This window comes from Sminthopsis crassicaudata, chromosome 2 (genome assembly GCF_048593235.1).
Source record: "Sminthopsis crassicaudata isolate SCR6 chromosome 2, ASM4859323v1, whole genome shotgun sequence".
NCBI lineage: Eukaryota > Metazoa > Chordata > Mammalia > Dasyuromorphia > Dasyuridae > Sminthopsis > Sminthopsis crassicaudata.
In genome coordinates, this window is record NC_133618.1 from 606,452,301 (window position 1) to 606,475,388 (window position 23,088).

General features: G+C 30.8%; 1 protein-coding gene and 1 long non-coding RNA gene across 10 annotated transcripts in view; one reads left to right on the top strand and one right to left on the bottom strand.

Annotated features, from left to right (window-relative positions):
- The window catches only part of EXOC6 (exocyst complex component 6), a 194,462-nt gene that overhangs the window by 102,468 nt on the left and 68,906 nt on the right, over window positions 1–23,088 (top strand). For all 9 annotated transcript variants that reach the window (XM_074295881.1, XM_074295877.1, XM_074295883.1 and 6 more), the window contains exons 16-18: window positions 6,410–6,521; window positions 7,090–7,224; window positions 12,537–12,716. In XM_074295881.1, the coding sequence (XP_074151982.1) occupies window positions 6,410–6,521; window positions 7,090–7,224; window positions 12,537–12,716 (427 nt within the window). The remainder of the gene's footprint in view (window positions 1–6,409; window positions 6,522–7,089; window positions 7,225–12,536; window positions 12,717–23,088) is intronic.
- LOC141558528 (uncharacterized) overlaps window positions 1–23,088 on the bottom strand; it is a 103,956-nt gene that overhangs the window by 55,976 nt on the left and 24,892 nt on the right. The window lies entirely within an intron of this gene.

The following is a 23,088-nucleotide window of genomic DNA, read 5'->3' on the forward strand; positions in this document are numbered from 1 at the left end:
TTGAACAGAGGGGTGACATCATCACATCTATATTTTAGAACTATCACCTTGGAAGGTGAGTAGAGGATGGTTTGAAATAGGGAGAAACTTGAGGCAAGGTGGCTGGTTAGAAAGCTATTGCAATTACCTAGGTAAAAGATGATGAAGATTTGAACTAGGCTTATGGTTATATGAACAGAGAGAAAGGACATCTGTATAGTAAATGATATCAAAGTAGATATGACAAGATATTGCACTGTATTTGAACATGTGAGCTGATTGAAAGTGAAGAGTCAAGGATGACATTGAGATTTCAATCTCATATGAATATTGAAGGCCAGAGGTAGTTGTAGTCTCAGGAGTAATAGGGGCACTGAAGAGGGCAGAATCTTTAGAGAAAGATAATGAATTTTGTTTTGGAAATGTGGAGCTTGAGTTGTTTGCAACATCTAACTTGAGATAATTAAGAAGTAGTCGGTGATATGTAACTAGCTCAAAAGAGAAACTAGGGCAAAATATATACACAACTGAGAATTATCTACGTATATCATTGTGATATTATTGAACCCATAAGAGTTGATGAGATTACCAAGAGAAATAGTATCAATAAGAAAGAGAATAGGGGCCAAGATATGGCACAAATGAAGAACTTGCAAGGCAGATAGAGTGACAAAAATGAATTAAAGTACTTTAGACCAGGACAATGTCTCTTCAAAACTGTCTTCTATTCAAGGGAAAACTGATTATATCTATATCTTTTATTTAAATGAGGTCAATGTTAATATATCTAAGAGAGATTGAGAGTTTCTGTATGTTTGTGTGATCTTAAGCAATTTGTCTGTTTCCTTATTTATAAATGGGGGCTTTGGAGTAGTTGACTTTGGAGGTCCCTTTCAGCTCCAAATCTTTGACACTATCATCTTGTAAACCAATCTGAATTTGAATGAAAATTTCCTGTTCAATATCTTGAACAAGTGAGTCATTCAGCCTTTATCTGAAACTTCTAGTGAGAGGGAGTCTTCTAACTCTACCCATAGCTCATTCTATTTTGGGACAGCTGTAATTATTAGGTATTTCTTCCTTTCATTCAGCCTAACTTTGTGCCTTTAAAAATTCTTTCCATTGCACTTAATTCTCTCCCAGGGGCCAAAAAGAACAAATCTCATATCTTTTCATCATTTGTATACTTGAAGACAATTATCATGTTTCCCCAAAGTCTTTTCTAGGTTAGATATCTCTTTCAATCAATCCTTAGATTGTCTCTCCTAGTTCTATTTTTTCCCAGGTCAGTTGTTTTTCCTAAGAGATATTTAATATTTTCTTCTATTTTTTCATTTTTTGGTTTTGTTTGACTGATTCTTGAAGTCTTAATGAGTCAATCATTTCTATTTGCTCAATTCTAATTTTTAGTGTATTATTTTCTTCAGTTACCTTTTTTTTTTTTTTTTTAGCTCCTTTGGTATTTGACCAATTGAATTGTTTTGTTCGTTGAATTTTTTTCCATTTCAAAAATTCTGTTTTTCAACAAATTGGTATCTTTTTCATATCTATTTTGTTAGGAGTTATATGCTTTTTCCTTTTAATCAAATCTATTTTTTAAAAGGAGTTTTCTTCAGGTAATTTCTGCTTTTTCTTTTCCATACCCTTTTGCAAAGATCTCATTTCCTTTCCCCATTTTTCTTTTCTTTTAAGATCCTTTTTGAAATCTTCAAAGAAAGCCTTGTGAAATGGGGACCAGCTAATATCTCCCTTTGGGGCTTCATCTGAAGTTGATTTGCCTTTAGGAACCTCAGGATTTGAGGTTTGTTCTTCTCTCTCTCCATAAAAGCTGTTTATGGTGAGAGTTCCTTTTGCTTTTTTCCTCATTTTCACTTTTTTAAGCGTTGAGGTCAGCTCTTAACACGAAGGCACATGCTTTAATTTGCCCTGGGGCAGTTCTGCTGATTGACTTCTGGTTGCTGGGTAACCAACTAGGTCCCACATCTTACCTGGCTCAGTGGTTTTACAATTTGCCATTTGTAGCGAATCTGTTAAATTACCCACTTGCAACCAAAAAAGGCTCACAGAAGAGTTCCCTCTGGGCAGATACTGTAACACTGGTTCCCTGCCAGAGCTCCTTGCCCTGGGCTCCCTACACTGTGGTCTGGGCTTGCTGACTATTCCCCTGACCATTTGAAACATATCTGTTTTGAAGTTTTTCCAAAGTATCTTCTGGAAATGTGTTGTACTCCAGATATTTGTGGGTTCTGTCACTCCAAAACCAGTTTAGAGGCTTAATCTCTGTTCATTTGAGAGAAGGTCAGAGGAGATTACAAAAAGCTGTGTCTGCTCTCCACCATCTTGGCTCTGCTCCCCTCTTATTGACTCTGCCCCCTCTCAACCTATCCTCATCAGCATGATCAAAGTGCCCTTTACCATCCTAGTATCTTTCCTCCTCTGTGCTGACTAAAGGGAACTGATAAAAGACAGGCATTTGAGCTGTCACTTTAAACTTTGTCATCTGCAAACTGGATGAACAATACTATGTATTCTTTTATGCAAATCATTGATAAAGTGTGAAATAACACATACTCAAGGATCAAACCTTTTGTAGAAACTTTCCTAGTTGTCTGCAAACCATTAATGATTATCTGACTATATTGAATCACCCTTGAATACCTTTAATTGTATTACTATGTAACCCAACTCTATCTTTTTCACAAGGATAGATTGAGAAACTTTATTAAAAGCATCACTAAAACCTTGGCAAATTGTATCCTTAGTATATCCTCTATCAAACCACCTAGTAACCCTTTCAAAAAAAGTAAATGAGATTAGTCTGGCACTACTTGATCTCGGTCAAGCTATACTAATACTTTGTAATTGCTGCTTTCTTTTCTAAAAAGATGCTCATTATCCATTCCTTTAATAATAAATTCTATATCAAGTGCTAATGGGTAGGCTTAGCTAATTTAATAAAAATGACAATTTTAGCTAAATTAGTCTGCTTATTGAGAACCATATCAAACTTTGAAGAAATTATTTTACAGAGCTAGAAAAAATAATAACAAAGTTCATCTAGAAGAACAAAAGATCAAGAATTTCAAGGAAATCAAATGAAAATAAAAAAGTAAATGAAGTTTGTCTAGCTATATTGTACCTAAAACTATATCATAAAGTGCTAGTCATAATAATAAATTCTGGAATCAAGAGTATAAGTCAAGCTCAGTTTTCTATAGTTTACAAACTCTTTTTCTTCTTTTTAGAAAGTTGAGTAAAGAAATATTTTTGTTTTAATTCAATGTTGTACTTTTCTCATTCTCCATGACCTTTCAGAAATTATTGCTGGGTAGCTCAGCAATAACATGTGCTTTTTCTTTTAGTATCTTGTAATAGAGATTGTTTGGCCTTACTGACTTGAACTTATCAAATAAAGCTGTTATTTCTTATCTCTATCTTTGTTATACAACCTATATTTGTATAAATAATGTGTTAGAATAAAGAATGATATTATTAATAATATTGTACTTCTGTGACTTCTAGTGCCATTTAAAAAAATACCAGATAACAGTATACCTAATAGGGAAGGTACTGTAATGGTTTGGAAGTGGACAGAATACATGAATTATTCTCTTTGGTGGGCTCAGATATAATACAATGACACAAATTTTATTATAATTTGGATCTACCTGAATAGAATAATTTCTAAAATCTGGAATCCTGAATTTATGCTATCACTCATACCATTATCTTCTATTTAAATGTAAATTAAACTTTAAACACCTTATTATTTATATTGTGTAAAATTTACAAGTAATAATGAGTTAACTTTTAACATTTTATATAAATGTTGACTTCTCAATCATAGGTCTGGTGCCTAACATACTAACAAATCTAAAATGTATATAGATATAATTACTTAGAAAAGGGACTTTAGTTTTGATCAGTTTACACTGGAAAGTCAAAATATAATTTCCATTTGAACTATAAATGTCACAAGTAGAGGGGATATTAATTTAATATAATTCCATAGTTATTCTTGATAAAACTCCCATTTTTGTTATTTCAATACATTTATTATATGTAAAATCGTATTATTTCAAAAGGGAAAAATATTACTAAGCTTCTCAGAAGAAAAGGTTTTCAAATTCTTTTTCCATCTTAGATAACAGTGTTATTATTTTTGTTTACTTTTAATGTTATGCTTATTATATTTTAAAGTTATTTCTCTAAAATTTGTGTTTTACTACTTTATTAGAGGAATATAGAATTCAGAATGAAAAAATGGCATAAACAGTAGTTGAGAAAATTTAAACCTAATTTCATTTGCATATCTATATCATATATGTTTATACACAAAATTATGTGTATATTATATGTGATATATTCATACATTCCTTCCTGACTCCAGATCCAATACTCATAAACACTTTATCATCTAGACATTCCTTTCTCCTTTGCTAAGAAATAGATCTTTTCTCTGATCCAACTCTAGTTGCATTGCATCCTTTTGTTGGTCAATATTTTAGTTGAATGAAACAAGAATGGAAAATGGGCATACCATACTTTACTGCATTTCATTGAAAGTAAGTTAAATATAACTATGGTTTGTATTCCCAATAATGTTTTATCAGTAATACGTTTTTAGAAAATTTTAGAAAAATTATTTTATTTCTTTCTCAGTACTCTTATTCAAAGCATGTTACAGTCTATGGAAGGTATCATGGTTTCTTTTAAAAATGGTGATATCAAAGGCTAATCTTTTAAAAAATTGCAAGAGAGTCTTCATCTCGATGTTTAATGAATGTGATTTCAAGATCAGTAATAATGTAAACTAAAGATAGAAAGGTGTCAAAGCTTCCTCTGGCTAGGGGAAATGACAGTTTTAGGGAGGTTACACCAGTAAATGGACGATCTTAGTGGTTACGGAAGAAAAAAGAGGTACAGGGTCCCTGAAAGCTCAGAATATCTACCTACAGTGGTTAAGGAAGGTGACCTAAGATGTCTCCTCAGGATTAATAAAAACTGTTTTAGATAAACCCTTTTAAGTAAAGGAAGCCACAGGTCATGATCTTTAACTCTTAAGTGAAAACTTAGTTGAACCAGGGATTTCATTAATTTGAAGAGAATAGAAGGGATTGTTCAGTTAGGGCTTATGGCTAAAATGGCACTAACATATAAGGAAAACCTTCTATAAGAATTTTTATGATGCCATTTGCCTTCAGAGCAACACTGGAGTTTTGCACCTGTCTGGCAAGTTTTGGCTTGATATGTAAATATTCAAAGTGATTTAGTTCTACAAACTGGAAGAAAAAGAGGCTTAAATTAAGCAGTAACTGAGAATGGTCATGTAGTAGTGAGATGAGTTCTTGATGGAGCCCAAGTATTCGTCTTTCTTTAAAAGCTTTTTCTTACTGGATATTTAAAAATACATTTGGTGACTAGTATACTTTTAAACTTAATTGTTTTAATAAACATTTTTTTGCTAAATAAAAAGTTTTGAATAGTAGGAACATGTGTAGTCATCTTTGATCAAGACTGTAGAAATCTTAACTATTTGAACCATGTGGCTGTAACCAAGACTTAGGCAAATTTCAGGGTTAGTTTCTGAGAATGAATAATCTTTGGAGAGCGAGTTTTAAAAACCAATGTAGTATTGCCAAATATCCTATGATTGGTTTGCACTAAGTTGTCTGATGTCTAATTCTAAGAAATCTATGTCCAATACAAAATTATTCCCTTAATTTCTTAGAATCTGTTTTTTTTAATTGAAAAACATCATTGGAAATAAGTAATTCAGTTCAGTAAATGTCTAATAAAGGATTTTAATTGAGGCCTTCCTTACTCCAGGTCCAATATTCATAACCACTCTATCATCTAGACATTCCTTTCTCCTTTCCCTTCATTTGCTAATAAATAGATCTTTTCTCTGATCCAATTCTAGTTGCATTGCATCCTTTTGTTGGTCATTATTTTAGTTGAATGAAACAAGAATGGAAAATGGGCATACCATATTTTACTGCATTTCATTGAAAGTAGCACTTTTGTAAGTTAAATATAACTACGGTTTGTTTCTGTCATTTCATAAACCTAGGATTAGTTATTTATAGATATAAAAGAATGATTTAGAAAAAAAGAAATGGTTTCAATAAACTATGTAAATAAGATAGATATTAAAAAATTACAAATAAATTCTGTGAGAAGAATTGTTTTAGACATTACCCAAACTTGTGTGAATTTGAAAAAAATAAAGATTTTTTTATGACAGATTTAATTTTGTAATCTCATATGTCAATAGATAATGATGAATTATAATGCTCATTGGAGAAAATATTAGTTTATTTACTTCTTCTTCTGCCCAAAGAACAACTTACTCTGGTTTCATGTATAAAATTTTCTTACAAAAATATTCTTAATTTGGGGAAAAATTTAGAATAACTTTTGTTTTTAGTTCAACAGAAATTGATGACATGCTTAGAAAATCAACAAATCTGTTGCTGACAAGAACTTTGAATAGCTGTTTACAGAACCTTATTAAAAAGCCTCACATAGGTCTGACAGAGGTAGGTTTAAAAAAATAAATGCAGCATAAGTTTTCTTAGTTGGAATAGTTGTCATAAAATCTATTAATGTTGATCATAGCATTATAAAATGAGCTATATTTCAGGTTTATATCTGTTAATGTCAAGTTGTTATGTTTGAAGCTAAAAACAAACCAATGTCCAATCAAAGAATATACAGAGGGAAATAAGATACATAAAGGAAAGCAGATGACAGAATGAAGAATTGTAATTGCCACAGATTCAGTAGCAAAATTTGGGAGCTGCATTTTTCTATTTTTTGTTTGTTTGTTTGTTTGTTTTTTTAGACCACTTGAAAAAATCTTTAAATTATTTTAAATTAATTGGCAGGGCTTAGATTATTTTAAACTTTTTTATTCTTCAGTGTTGTATCCTTCATAGGTATTATTTGCAACAGACTTTCAGAATCAGTAGTTAATCAGTTGTATCCTGTAATGCTATAATTATGTAGTGATGGTGCAGTTGTCGGAAGCAGTAATCCTGCTTTTAAAATCATATGGCTTTGGGTCATGTACCCTGCATTTTACCGGATATATTTTGTGTTTTGTAGCTAGTGCAAATCATCATAAACACAACACACCTGGAACAAGCCTGTAAATACCTTGAAGACTTTATAACTAACATAACAAATATTTCTCAAGAAACAGTTCATACTACAAGACTTTATGGACTTTCTACATTTAAGGTATGTAAAATGTAACTTGGTTACCAGACCAAAAAGTTCATTATAATCACTATAAGCAAACTATTAAAAATAAAAGGCAATTTTTATTATATACTTAACGCCAGCAAATTCCTAAGAATTGGGAATTAAAGATAATCATTATCAACAGTGAGCAGATAAATGTAATTTCCTTTTTGGCATTTTAAACATCTTATTAAAATTAAGAAAAATGTGTGTTTTCTGCAGATGTCACATTTTGGTCACATTTTTAGATCATAGTAAATTCTAAAATGTCTATCATTACAATTAAATTATGATTAGATTTTTTAAAATTAAATTTTAATAATTAATTTTATTCAGAGTATATATTGCGATATTCATAGGAATAAATAGATATAGATTCTAAAATTAAGATTACATAAATGAATAGCAAAAACCATTCTGTATCCTTCATTGGCAATGATTTAAAAATATTTTTATATGACTTTAAAAACTTTTACTTTTGCTTGAATAGAATAGTTTGCTTTCTCTATATTTATTATCAGGTGAATAAAATTATTCCAGCAGAATAAGTTTCCTGAAGCTGCACTTCAGAATTTATAATTTAGAAAAAAAGCATTTTTCAAATTATAGATGTTGATTTATGAAATTTTTTTTCAAGAACACAGGATAATTACTTTTATATTGAGATATGTTGGCTTTCAATGGGATTAATAATAAATTTCATTTTTTTACCTATGAAACTTTGTGCCTCATGAACAATTCTTTGTGCTATTTTTCAAAACTGTTCTATGTGTTTTCTTCTCTTTTCTTCTACATATTTAAAAATATACAAAATCATATGGCTCTTTCTCATTCCCAATCCTTCTTGACCTTTCTATATAGCTTTTGACACTCTTGATCATTTTTTTCCTCTGGGTTTTATTAACATTACTTTCTCTTGGTTCTTCTATCTGATGGATCTTTTCATCAGAAGATTTTTGGAAACTTAATCAAAATCCTGCCTCTTAACTACTGCTCTATAGATTTGTTCTAAGTTCTCATCTCTGTCTCTATTCTCTTGGTGATATCAATTTCCAAGGTTTTAATTATCATATCTTTGCAGAGTCTATATAGTCTATATATCCAGATCTAGTCTCTCTCCTAAGATCAGTACTACCTTACCAATGGTCTAGTGGAAACTTTAAAATGGAAATCATTTAGACTTAAAAGGAAATCATTTTGAACTCAAGATATGTAAACAAAGATTCCCTAAAATTCCTTTTCTGCTGAAGGAACCACCATCCTTTCAGCTAGCCAGATTTACAGTTTTATAATTTGAGGCATCCTCAGTTTCTCATTCCAACTCATCTCACTTAGCCAATTAATTTCCAAGTCATATAAATTTTACTTTCAGAACATTTATTATATTTGTGCCCTGATGTCTTCTCACCTGTTAATCTTGTATGATCTTGTGCTCTTTATTTTTGGCTGTTTGCAGTACTTTCTCTTTGATCTTAGAACCTTAGATTTTTGGCTGTACCACTCCTTTTATTTTAAATTTTGTCTAAGTAGTGACTGGTGGCTTCTTTCTCTTTTCACTTTGCTTACTAATTCCTAAGGATTTGGGTAGTTTTTATTTAAAATTTCTTGAAATATGTTATACAGGATTTTTGTTTGGTCATAGTTTTCATGGAGTCTATTGATTCTTAAAGTATATATACTTGATCTTTTCCCCAGATTGTTGATAGTGGATACCTTACCTTATATTTTCTTTCATTTTTTTAGTCACTGAACTCTGCTCCATTCTGATTTTCAAGAAGTTTTATAGATGATATTTTCTATTTTTGCTATTTTCTACCTCTTAGGTGTCTTTGATGTGAACTCTGTCAGGTTTCTAACCAGTTTATCTCTACTGCAGTTGTCTTGCCTGGAGAGGTTCCCATAGTCTTTTCACTGTCTTTGTGTATAATCTTAATCTAGATAAGAGAGTTTTCTATTATTTCTCTTTGGTTTTCTCCATAATTATTAATTCTGATGACCTTTTAATCTTTTCTGGAGCATATGTAGGAGAGATGGGCATTTGTATAACTTTTTATGCTACTTTCTTAACAAAAAGTGAAAATTGTGTGTGTGTGTGTGTGTGTGTGTGTGTGTGTGTGTGTGTGTATGTGTGTAACATAGATGCATTACTATCTATTTTGCCAGTGCACTCTCAGAACTATGGTATCTTACATTTGATGTCCATTCCCATTTTTTTTTTTGTTACAACCAACCATATTGACTATAAATATTCTGGTATGTTTAGACCTTCCTTTTTGCCTTTCAAAATTGGGGTTTATTAGTTAGGGTCACTGGATCATGAGGAATGAATAATTACGGATTTTTTTGCATAATTTCACCTTGTTTTCTAGAATGTCAGACTAATTCACACCTATATCAGTTTCTTCTCCTTCTCCTTTGCAGAGTAGAGGACTAAGAATATAGAATACTATATTTTTTCTATATGGTTGTTTAATTTTGCTGAATTGAGTTTTTATATTGGGAAACCTAAAGTGATATAGAAAAACATATCAATAATAATTCAAAATTCAAAAATGTGTTAATGTGCTTAGCTTCCCAATTCCTCTAATACAGGGCTTCTTAAATTTTTTCCACTTGTGACAACTTTTTTGCCCAAGAAATTTTTACACAAATTTGCTTCAAATCTGAGCTGATGTGTTTCTGGCAATGAGTAGTACAAAGTGCCCAAGTTGTGTGTTCAGGACCAAGGCTAGAGTAAACTTGTGTGACACAGGCAGGCACTGCCAGAAACCCCTCAGACTCATTACTTATTTAATTTTGAATTAATTTTTGGTCATTGCACTGCAGAAACTTTAATATAAATAGCATATTCTTGATCAGCTCTGTAGAGTAGGCCTATTATAAATTATATATTAAGCATTTACATTGTGCTTTATTATAGAGATACAAAGACAAAATGAAAAACCATCTCTGATCTTTAAGAACTTAAAGAATACTATTAGAACTTTCTAACAAATACTGTATGACGGAACAAAAATGAATGATTTTCATTCAAATAAGTTGCCTGATATCCCCATCAGATATGTTTAAGCAGAGATTAATTGAATAGTCATCAATGATGCAGTTAAGAGCATCATTATACTGGATGAGTGAGTTATCTATTTAACAAATGTTTTCATTGTACCTAACATATACAGAGCACTGTATTAGGCTAGGAGGGAGAAAAAAATTTAGATTAAAAATCAGTCTTTTCCTGCAGGCATTTGTAATCTAGAGAGAGAGATACAGATAACTGTAATACAAAGTATTACATATTTGATAGAGATTTGCAATATCCATATTATAATGGAGCCAATGAAATATGGATAAGAGATCTATAAATAAGACAAAAACTGGAACATTTTCCATAATTATTTTCTCATTTTTGTATTTGCACAAGTTAAAAAAAACCCAACTCCAAGTGTTAAATTTATAACAGTTTTGCATAATTAAATACTTATTGAATTGACTTCCAAATTTGCACAATTCTTAAATAAAATAATCTTGCTGTTAACTATCACCATTTTGCATAATTAAATAAATACTTAATAAAAATGAAATATGTAATGTTTCTTTTGGTTAATTTTCCCATTAAAATCTTTTAAATTTTAATTTTCTTATCTAATAAACTCTTCCCTTCAATTTTATATCTCCTGAAAATTTAGTAAACCTCCAGCTTTTATCAAAAAAGCATTGAACACAGTATACTAAGCACAATAGTATCTGGTCACTAGAGATCTCTCTTTAGGTTTGCATTGATTCATATATCAACATGCTTTGAGTTTTAGTAATTCAATGTATATATATATATATATATATATATATATATATATATATATATATATATATAGTTGTTATACCATTGTATATATATATGTATATATATATATACAATGGTATAACAACTATTTTGAAATCAAGGTATATTTGTGGTATCTTCTGGATCTTCCAATTCAGTTACTTTATGTAAAAAGGAAATAATGTTAAGTTGCTAGGATTCATTATTAGTGAATACATGTGGGTGCCTACTGTTAATCATTTTCCATTGAGTACCCACAATCTATTTCACAAGATGTTTTAAAAATTTTTTCAGTTTAAACTTTGCTATTTTAAATTTACTGATCTATATTTTTCAATATTTACTTTTTGAAAATTTTAGTGTTTGTCCATCTCTATAATATTTTGTTACTTCTTCCACTCTATGATTTCTCAAAGATTACTAACAGTGATTCTGTCATAATATAACTGAATTCAGATTCCTGGGATGCAATTTGTCAGGAAGAGCCTGAAGAATTTTACTAACAGTTTCTAATTTCTCTGTTGCTATCTCATTATCATTTTGCACTTAATTCCCTTTCATTCTTCATCCCTCTCCCTCCCCCCCTTTTTTTTTTAGCAAGGAGGACAGAAATTAGGAAAAAGCAAAATCAGAATTTTAAGTAATTCTACTTTTTGTCATATTCAGTTTAGCACACATCTCTTCCTAGCTAAAAAAAAATGCTTTGTGTTGTCCTTAACATTTTCCCATTTTAGATACAAAGAAATTTAGGCCCAGAGAGAGATTAAGGGAGATTGGGGCAGAGATGGAACTCCAAAACATTAATCCAGGTGTTTTTCATTTCAAGTCTAACATTCTTTCTACTACACTATGTTCTTTAGATGATGAATGTTATACTCCCTTAAAATAATCCAAAGTGAGTATAATAATATGAATGTCAAGGCTTAGGATACAGTTGGTATTTGGAAAGGTTGTATAATCCACATACCTATTATTATTTAAGATGAAAACCCAAGTATCAAAAGCAAATGAAGAAAAAGTTTTGTGGAAAGGGAAAAGCACTGGGGCAAAGGATGATATATAAGAGATTTAAGTAAAGATCTTTATTATACCCTAGGAAATAATAGTTAATAATTAGCATTTTATATAGTGCTTTAAGTACAAAACATTTTAATATTTTCTTATTTTATCCTTACAACAACCCTAGGAGTTATGTGTTATCATCATACCATTTTATAGTTTCAGGAAACTGACATAGTGACTTATTATGAGTCAATAGCTAGTAAGTATCCAAAGTCAGATTGAATTTAGGTCTTTTTGATTACAGGTCCAAATCTACTGTACCACCTATCTGCCCAAAGATTTTTATCCTGTACTTCAAATAAATGTGACCACCCTCCAAAATACATATAATAAAAGAAAATTTAGAACTGCAGGGAAACTTTTTGTATGCTCTTTAATCATTTATTTTGTTCTCAATGTGTGTGTATCTGTGTCTGTGTTTTAACACTAGGATGCTAGACATTCAGCTGAAGGCGAAATATATACTAAGCTCAACCAAAAAATTGATGAATTTGTTCAGCTTGCCGACTATGACTGGACAATGTCTGAGCCAGATGGAAGAGCCAGTGGATATTTAATGGATCTTATTAATTTCTTACGAAGCACCTTTCAAGTGTTTACTCATTTGCCTGTAAGTATAAACATTTTTTAAATTATTTGTTTTTATTAAAGTCAAGCTCTCTGTAATATGCTGTTAGCAGTTAGTTTTAATGAGAGGATTGAATAGAAATTAATTTGCTTTTTTAAAAAATTTAGCAAAATTTAGTTTCCAACTTCTGTATCTTAATTTAGTTTGTATGCTCTCAGCTCAGCATTTTGTTTTATGAAAAATTTTATGAAAATATTTAAATTCTGAATATTAAAAAAGTTGTATTTATAATAGAATAATAAATTTAAAAAATATATTGCTGAAAGTTAAATGGCTTTTCCTATCAGAAAGGCAGACAGAAAGTTGGGTGGGATAAATAAATGACTTAAAACAAAACAGTAGACATTATTCTTTAGTACAAAATATTGTGTGATTTGTACTTTAATTTCTTGGCTGTTATAATTGATAAGACATAATATTCTGGAAAAGGTCCAGAGAGGTGCTCCTAAAGTGATCAAGGATTAGTGATCAAGTGTTTGAAAAAGTAATTTTAGAATAAAAAGAACTACTTTAATGAATGGTTAGTAAATTTATTAAACTTTTTATCCCAAGAGAGTATATTAATAGAAATATAAATAATAAATTTATACTTGTATTTTTAAAATATCATTTTAAAAGAAGAAATATGAATTTTGTTTTCTTTTTAGTCAAAAGACTGTTTTTTAAGTTCTACCAACCATAAGAGGTTTGATGAAAATTTGGTGAGCTAAAGGCATTTTACATTTCTCTACATTTTGATAAAAGTAGAGAAAAAGTACTTAAAGAATGCTTACAAGGGTTAAGTGCTCTGACCAAAGCTCTTTATGGGAGAATATTTTATTATTTACTGAAGTATATGGTTTCTTTTATCACTGTGAATTCACTGTGCTCCCACCTGGAACTCCTTCCCTCCCTCTTTTCTTCCCTCCCTCTCTTTCTCCCTCCTTCCTTTCTTCCTTCCCTTTCTTCTCCCTTCTTTATCTCTCTTCCCTTCCCTCCCTCTTCCTCTCATCTCTTTGAGATAAATCCTTGATTTTTTCCTATTGGTATCTGGTAGGGCAGCTGTAGTGTCTGAGAGAACATCCCTTAGTGACACTGAAAGAGACAGAATAGTGGATCATATGGACCATTGCTTTTACATAATGTGACAATTCTTGTGATATTAGACAGATTTTCATAAATCAGTGTTTTTTTAAAAATCAGCTAATACACACTTATCCCTTGTAAAATAAAATTGGGTTATAATAATATCATAGTAGATGGTCATTAAACAACAGTACCATCGTTATCCAAATGAATATATCATCAGCATACTTTCAGCTATTAAAGATATTTCTTTTAGTTATTAAAGATATCTTTCATTTATGCTTCTTCCTTATCAAGGCTTTACATAGATGGTCATTTTCACTTAGTATCCTTTAAGCTAAAAATTGGATTCTACTATCATAGTCTAATATAATTATTTACCCTTATGGTGGTTTGACCACTAGTTAAAAAGTATTAACTGTTGTCTTAAATTGTTTTATAGTTTTTACTTTGCTATTTATGTATCTCTTTTTATCATTTCATATATAGCCTTTCATATTAATTTTTTGTAAATAGTATATTTCCTGTTTAAAATTATGATGCTTTTAATTAGTAATAGTGAAAGCTTTTTCATTTTTTCTTATAAGCTGTTCTGTGCATTTGGTGATATGCTTATTTGTACATTTGTCTTCTTATGAACAATCATTAATTGAAGTGGTATAATAACTGAAATAGAATGTGATATATGTTACAGAGATTAATAATCAAAATTCTAAGTGTGTGTGATTCTCTAATTTTCTTTCCTTCCTATTTGTAAAATTTTATGTAATTCTGTTGGCTTGATTGTTTAGAAATAACTAACTTTCTGTGAAAGAAATAGTACATACTTTGAAAAATGTAGGAAGAATAAAAAGAAAAAGGAGAAAGAGGAGGGAGAGGAAAAAGGGGAGGGGAGAGGAAAAGGAAAGAAAAGTAGGAGGAAGAAGAAGATTATGAAGATGACTGTCAAGAGAGACATTTAAAATTCATTATGATTCTGGCCAGCCTTAAATGTATTATTATCCCTTCTAAATAAGATATTATCATCTTTACTAAGTGGAACTAAATGTAGTTTCAAAATTAAGGACTAATATGAACCAAAACATCTTATTAATCACTTGATATTAATCAATTATATCAAAGTGTAGATAACTTCACCAAAACACATTAAACAGTTATTTCATTGTATAGAAGTTTTTCTCCAGCTATATCAAAATGTTATTTATATTTTGTGAGTATAAATTTTTAAATTGCAATTATGTATTTCCATTATATTCATATTCCATATTTATTTCAATATTTCATATTAGTTATTTTGTATAAGAAAACATGAATAAAAGAAAAAATGAAAGAAAGCAGAAAAATAGTTTTAGGCTATATTCAAACAATATTTTTTTCTTTTTTTGGAGGCTGATGATATGTTCATTATTAGTCCTTTGTAATTGTTTTGGATCATAAAGCATAAAGTAGAGCATAAAATTCTTAATGTACACTAGTGAAAGCTAGAGGTTGAAAGCTTTGAACTTAAATCCAAAGTCATATTGAACTAATAGATGAAGGTTTTTACATACAAATACCTTGGGCTTTTCCAGGTAAGACACAGTAAGCATAAATTTTTCAGAGAATAGGCTGGAATCGAATATATTCAGAAGCTTAATGATATCCTGAAATCGAATGTAAAGAGCATGTTTAAAGCACTGGCCTTAATGTACACTTTCAGAATTATGAATTGAGCAGATTTGGGTAGTATTTGAACTAAAACACACATGATATTAATGAAACATTGGGCCTACCCTAAACCAAATATAGAAGCTTGCTGTTCTTCATGGTCTGACAGATGACAAATCCCTTTACCCAGTGCACCCCTTCCTGCCCTCAGAGCTATCTCATTGGTATGTGGAAGCTTGTAAGAGGGAGTAGTATTACAAACAAGGACTTTGAAAATTTCTGGAGAACTCAGCAAATAAACTCTACTTGAACTAGACCATAATTGTAGACTGAACTCTTGCTCTCAACCATCTGGATATAAAACATTGATCTATAAAAATTTAAGAACATTGTTTCATTAGATGTCACCATTTCCAAATATTTAAATTTTCCAAGCTATATGAAATGAAAACTTTAAAAAAGCTTAGATCTAGCAGGGGAAATAAAAGTCACGAAGAAACAATGAGATATGCCTATCATCCCTCTTCCTGTTTGCTGTTTGAATTGTATGAAGAATTCGTTCAATGACCCTATAGAGAAGATGATCTTAACATTTTAGTACTTATATTCAGTTACAGAGTTACTTTCTCTACTTATGCAATAATTTATAAACTATTAAAGGTAAAAGAGTAAGATAGCTTGCTTTGGGGAACTATTTCCATTGAAAAGGAAAAAATGAATAAGATGATGGTAGTTGTAGTGACGATGATGGTAATACCAAAAAATAGCAAAGAAGTTTGTCAGCTTCTTCTCTGGTATAAAATTGATTCTTACCAGAAACTTATTTTTTATTTATTTATTACCACTTATTTATTACCAAATCATGGGAGTACCATTGGTTCCTCTAAAGATGGGATATTTAGAGGCAGCTAGATGGCACAGTGTATAGAGTATCAGCCCTGAAGGTAGGAGTACCTGAAGTTAAGCCTCAGACACTTAATTAACATTTAGTAACTGTATGACTCTCAGTAAGTTAATTAACCCCAATTGCCTCATCCAAAACAAATAAATAAATAATATAGGCTATTTAAGTGCTCATATATTTTATACTTTGTAGAAAGCATTCATACTTGCATCTTCCCTATGAACACACACACACACACACACACACACACACACACACACACACACACACATGAAAGCAATATAGAGACTAAAGAGTAAAAAGCTGTACCAAAAAATCTTAGGGATGTCAAAAACAACTTATGGATCTGGCAATTATTGAACTAGATATCTGAAAAGTTTGAAACATTTTATCACCTTTATTGATTTTTGCAAAACTTGTAACTTGGTTCTGTGATCATGGCTGAGGAATGAATTGTAAAAATGTAAAAATCTCCATGCATAATAAAAGATGCTAAAGTATTTGATGATCATATTTAAAGCAAACTATCTGTAAGATAATGTCAAGAACACTTGGTATAAAATATGACATCTCTAGAGAAAGGTTAATCCTACATTATTTTGCTCTGTCTGGTCTCATTAACTTTATTCCTGAACAGAATTGAGTATATCTTTTGAGTCAAAAAGCAAGTCATAGAAAAGCATCATATTTATCTCTTAAGTATATGGATGATATTAAGTTATATGATTGAAAAGCATATTAAATACCTGCTTCATCTGGTAGGAACTTTATTTAATAATGCCATAACATCTTTTGGATTTAAACACTGTAATATTATTAATGTATTCCAAAGAGTAGAGAAAGAAGGTTTTGAGCCTGAATCTGGAAGTCATTTTAAACCAGTTGATAAAATGATATTTCCAGACAAAATATACTGAGCATGAAATTGTCAGGGACAAAACTGTATATGAAAAGTCTGTATATGAAAAGACTGACTTAAAATAATGAAATGAATCTGTGATCTCATTGCTTTATGAGTTTCTTCCAATGATGCAAATCATAATTCATCTATGTTTGCTTTGATATGCAATTCTTATCTATTCCCTCTGTTCAGTTTGCAACAGGGAATTCATCCCATGTGCTAGAGACCTTCCTTTCTCCTGACATTAAGAAAATATCAGTGGAATACTCTGGCTGTTCACCTGTCGCCCCTAGTTCTTGCCAAGGGAAAAGCCTATCTTGTCCTCCTATTATACATTACCTTATTGATGTCTTTTACTCTTGCTTTTCAGAGTTCTTAGTTGTTATGTGTTGTAGCTTGATCATACCCATGTAGCTTTCCATTTTCCTTTGATAATTCAATTTTAATTTGTCAAAAACTATTTTTTTTTATTTTCCATAATAGCTGACATTTATTTACAAATCCAGGTCCACATTTGAAATTATAATTATATGTAAGATATGGTGTTTGGTTCAAACTTCATAGAAATATGCAGTGAAATTTTTTATTTAATCTTTTTTTAACATTATAAAACTCCAAAGGATGAGAAAAATATTTTTGATTCAATATTATTACAAACTAATAGAGTATTTGTAGAAAGCAAAATTTATAGAATAAAAAGATTTTTTTTAAAACTACTGCATATTGTATCTAAAGATAAGCCTACACTGCTATGGTGAAAATGTTATGGCATTTAAAATATTTTAGCAGCATAGTTTGAGCTCTTTTTTTCCCATTTAAATATTCATAATGATAGTTACAGAGAGATTCATCCACCTGTCAGGTAATTTATATGCTTACATTCTCACATGATGAACCAAATGTAGTTGGTTAGCTAAAATCAATAATGCTATTCTCCCAATAATTTTCTACATCCAGGCTTACATAACTTGAAGACCTCTCATGTGCTTTCTTATTTACTAGAACTGGAAGTGATCAATACCTTTAGCCTTCCAGAGTAAGACTATTTCAGGTCTGATTAAATTAGCGATGATTTTAATTTTGAATCCCCTTCATTGCTTCCCAAATAAAAGTGTTAGACAAGCTTTAGACACTTTAAATCTAGCTTGAGTTTTCTCTTTTATTAGAAAAGTAAATTCTGGAAGGCATCCTTTTCCAGAATGGCCTTTTGCCTACATTAAAATTTTTGTGATCAATGTATCTACCTTCTTTGATTATTTTCCTCAAAACATCAGGAAAATTGGCTGCTGTGTCCTCATCTGCACAAACTACCTTTCTGGTAATTGGTAGCATTATGCAACTGAACTTGATTATTGATCCAATACTAGCCATAAAAATTTGTTCATTGTCTCCTTCATTTCCACTTTTTTCACTATCTAAAACTTGAAGTTTTTGTCTATATGGTTGCTTTGCTCAGAGGAAAGTGTTTTTTATTTCATTCTTCAATATATAGTTCTTATATTCCTTGTAATTATTTGCAAACTCACAAAAAGCTGAAACTATGTCTTTTCCTTTCATTTTGTATAATCTGTATATAGATTAAGGCATTCTAACATCTTGTCCTATTTTAGAGTTACTGTGATCTGATTCTTATTATTTAATTATATCAAATTTTTGTTTTAATGTAATAAAACCCATCTATAGTCTTTTTCCTTTTGTCTATTTTGTCAAGAACTCTTTTAAAAAATGAGCATATATTGGTAATATTGTATGCAGCAGCATGCCACTTATACACAGGTGGATGTAGGCAAGATTCAGATGGGATAATAAAAATAATAACATTTATGTAACACTGTATGGCTAGGCACTGTTCTGTGTATCTTCATATCAATTCTAGTGGCTAACTGCTGTTAATATCCTTATTTTACTGATGGGGAAACTGAAACAGTTGGAAGTTTAGTGACATGGCCAGAGTTCAGGTGTTCCTGACTCTTGGCCCAGAACTCTTTCTACTGAACCACTCAGTTGTCTGGGATATGTTAAAACACTTGACTTGCTTGCATGTGCTACATTAATGAATTTTTGCTTGTATTAAATGCTACCTGATAATTATATGATTTATGCTAAACCAAATTTCACATCTTTTGACTTGCATTAATTAGGACCCAGCTCTACTCCAGGTTTTAGAAAGGATTTTGTATATATTATTATATTATCTTCATAACAATACTGTGAAGTCACTATAGAAATTATTCTGTTGTCCCTCTTTCATACTCAAAGACAACCAATGACATCACTCTGTTGGAGTCAAGGTACAGTGTATGATTAGTACAATATGAGTTCAGAAGATTATCACAGGTTGGGCAAAAATATTCTGTTTGAACATTTGAACATTTGGAACAAAGATATTTCTAAATTTGTGCATCTTATGTTTCTTTTGTGCTATTCTGATTCTTCTTTGCTCATAGAGCACAGGACTTTCTTGATGCTAGCTGCTCCTATATGCTAGTATTTCCCATGGCTCACAATTGATTTAAAGTATTGCAGAGAGACCTTGAAAATGTCCTTATACTGTTGCATCTAACCTCCATGTGAGTGCTTGCTTTTTGTGAGTCCTAAAGTACTGGCATTCAGGATATGTGATAATGTCATTGGAGTTGTGCTCTCCATAGGGTAGAGTTTGAATACTTGAGAATATTATGCTCGAGAAAGGACTTCTGTATTCAGTACCTTATTTTGCCAAGTGATTTTCAGAATCTTCCTAAGACAATTCAAATGGAAGTGGTTCAGTTTTTCTGGAAAAGTATTGTTGTCCAGGTTTCATAGGCATACTACAAAGAAGTCAGCACAGTGATTGTAGATCTTCAATTTGGTATGCAGCCTAATACCTCCTCTCTCAGCCTTTCCTTTTGCACCTTCCAAATGCTGAGATATATATAGAGTAAAGGTAAAAGGTTGGAGCAGAATCTATTATGCTTCAGGTAAAGCCAAAAAAGCAGGGGTAGCTATCCTTATCTCAGATCAAGCAAAAGCAGAAGTTGATCTAATTAAAAGAGATAAGGAAGGAAACTATATCCTGCTGAAAGGTAGCATAAATAATGAAGCCATATCGATACTAAACATATATGCACCGAGTGGTATAGCATCTAACTTTCTAAAGGAAAAGTTAAGAGAGTTGCAAGAAGAAATAGACAGTAAAACTATAATAGTGGGAGATCTCAACCTTGCACTCTCAGATTTAGACAAATCAAACCACAAAACAAACAAGAAAGAAATTTAAAAAGTAAATAGAACATTAGAAAAACTAGGTATGATAGACCTTTGGAGAAAACTGAATGGCAATAGAAAGGAATATACTTTCTTCTCAGAGGTTCATGGATCCTATACAAAAATAGACCATATATTAGGACATAAAGATCTCAAAATTAAATGTAGGAAGGCAGAAATAATAAATGCCTTCTTCTCAGACCACAATGCAATAAAAGCTACATTCAGTAAAAAGTTAGGGATAAATAGACCAAAAAGTAATTGGAAACTGAATAATCTCATCTTAAAGAATGACTGGGTGAAAGAGCAAATTATAGAAACAATTAATGATTTCACCCAAGATAATGACAATGATGAGACATCATACCAAAATCTGTGGGATGCAGCTAAAGTAGTAATAAGGGGAAATTTTATATCTTTAGAGGCTTATTTGAAGAAAATAGAGAAAGAGAAGATTAACGAATTGGGCTTGCAACTTAAAAGGCTAGAAAAAGACCAAATTAAAAACCCCCAACCAAAATTTAACTTGAAATACAAATGCCGAGATATAGCTGGCAATGCATATGTTAACTTCATCATTTATGTATACATCCCCCCGGAAGACATGTTGCCAAGGGAAGTGAAATTATCCATAGCACTCAGAATATCTCCATTTGCTCTATCTGTTGGTTCAATTTATGAATGATATAGTTCTGGCTGGTAGAGAACTGTTTCCTTGGAATTGATTTTCAGGCCAAAATTAGCTCAAGTAATAGAGAACTGATTCATATACTTTGGCATCTCAGCTTCAGAGGCTGCAGTGAGGGCAGAGTCATCACTGAGTTGCACACTAACAATCTCCCTGAACTTTAGTCTTGACCTTTCACATTAAATCATTTATTATTCAGTAGCTAGCCTGGTGCCATTTTCATTTTTTGTGGTAGCTGTCTAATAACATTAAAGAAAACATGTTTAAAAATATGAGAGCAAGCACACAAACCAGTTTCACTCCACTGGTGATTGGGAAAGTGTGAGAATAGCCTCTTTTATTTATGGTCTATGTAGACATGCCATCATGAAACTGGTGTACAATACTGTGTTTATTTTACCTGTTTTATAAATGAGGACAAAAGATACCTATAGAACTTTTAAGCTTAACCTTCAGGTTCTACAGTCAGTAAGTATTTGTCCATGGCAGATTTGAATTTGTATCTTTCCTGACTCCTGGATACTGTACTCTTTCTATTATTAAAAACATAAATATAGTTCTAAGACTCTAACATATTCCTTCTGTTGCTACTCTGAAAGAAATTGGAAGTTAAAACATTGATATGTTGGTTTTGATTATTATATACAGTAATAATTAAGTATAATTTTATTCTCATTTTAAATTTTATTAATTTTAATTTTAGATAATTTATTGATTTTTTTCATATTATTTTCATTTACAAACATCTTCCCCTTCCCAGAAATCTATCTTTTGTAACAAAGAATAAAAAATAATGAAGGGAGGGGGAAAAGAAGTTTAGGAAAATTAACCAGTACATCATCTGAGTCTATTGATATATGGAGTATTCAAATCATTAATATCTATGAAAAAGTTAGATACATTTTCTCTGCTCTTCTTTGATATCTAGTTTGATCATTCAATGAAAAGAATTATAATTCCAGCTTTTAACAGTTTCTGACAAGTAAATGCTTAATAAATGCTTGTTGATTAACCTACTTATAGAACATTCACTTATTTTCAAAGCTATATTATAAAGTTTAAAACAGCCTATAACATGACAAATTTACTCAAATCTTTAATGAATGGGAAATAATTATTTTACTGTTTATGTTTCCTATCCTTTCCCCCAGAGTACCTTTGTTGGTCCCACTCAGGACCAACAAATCATTCTTAGTCTCAAGAACCCCAGAGAAAATATACCAGTTATGATCCATCTGTACCTCTAGATAGGAGCTCTGCAATTATTTCAAGACATATAACCAGAAGTCAACTAACATAAGCATTATTAGAGTTGGTAGGAATTGTTCTGTTTCTTTTATTTTTGATTAGCTCTATTATCAATAGTTGTAGGAAAACAATTAATTGATTTCTTTGCTTCTACCTTGTATTTATATTAAACTGTGGCATTATTTGGGAAATATCATGAATGAGTAGAGCCATTGGAATGTGATTGCATCAGTGTTATTTAGAATACAACTTGAAATACTCGGGCAGAATTGTACAATGCAGCAGATTCTGAGGGATAAAAATAAAAAGGTAAAAATTGGAACGTAAGCTTGAATGTTGAGCTCAAGTTAATTTCATATCTTTCTAAAAGTATTCATTTAAAAACCAACCCATTTCCCACTAGAATTCTCAATTTCAATAGTTTCTCTTAAATGATTGTTTTGTTTGCACCTAGGCATAGTCAACTTTTTATTAGCATTGCTAATGCAAAATGATAAATGACATATCATTTGTACTTTTCTTTGTAATGTGTACCTATATATTTATAATTTTATGTGGATGTGTCTAATGTTTTAGGAATTCATAATGTGGTACAGGGATAACATAATTGATAATATGGACTTGAAGCAGGGAGACCAAGCAGCAGATTATTACA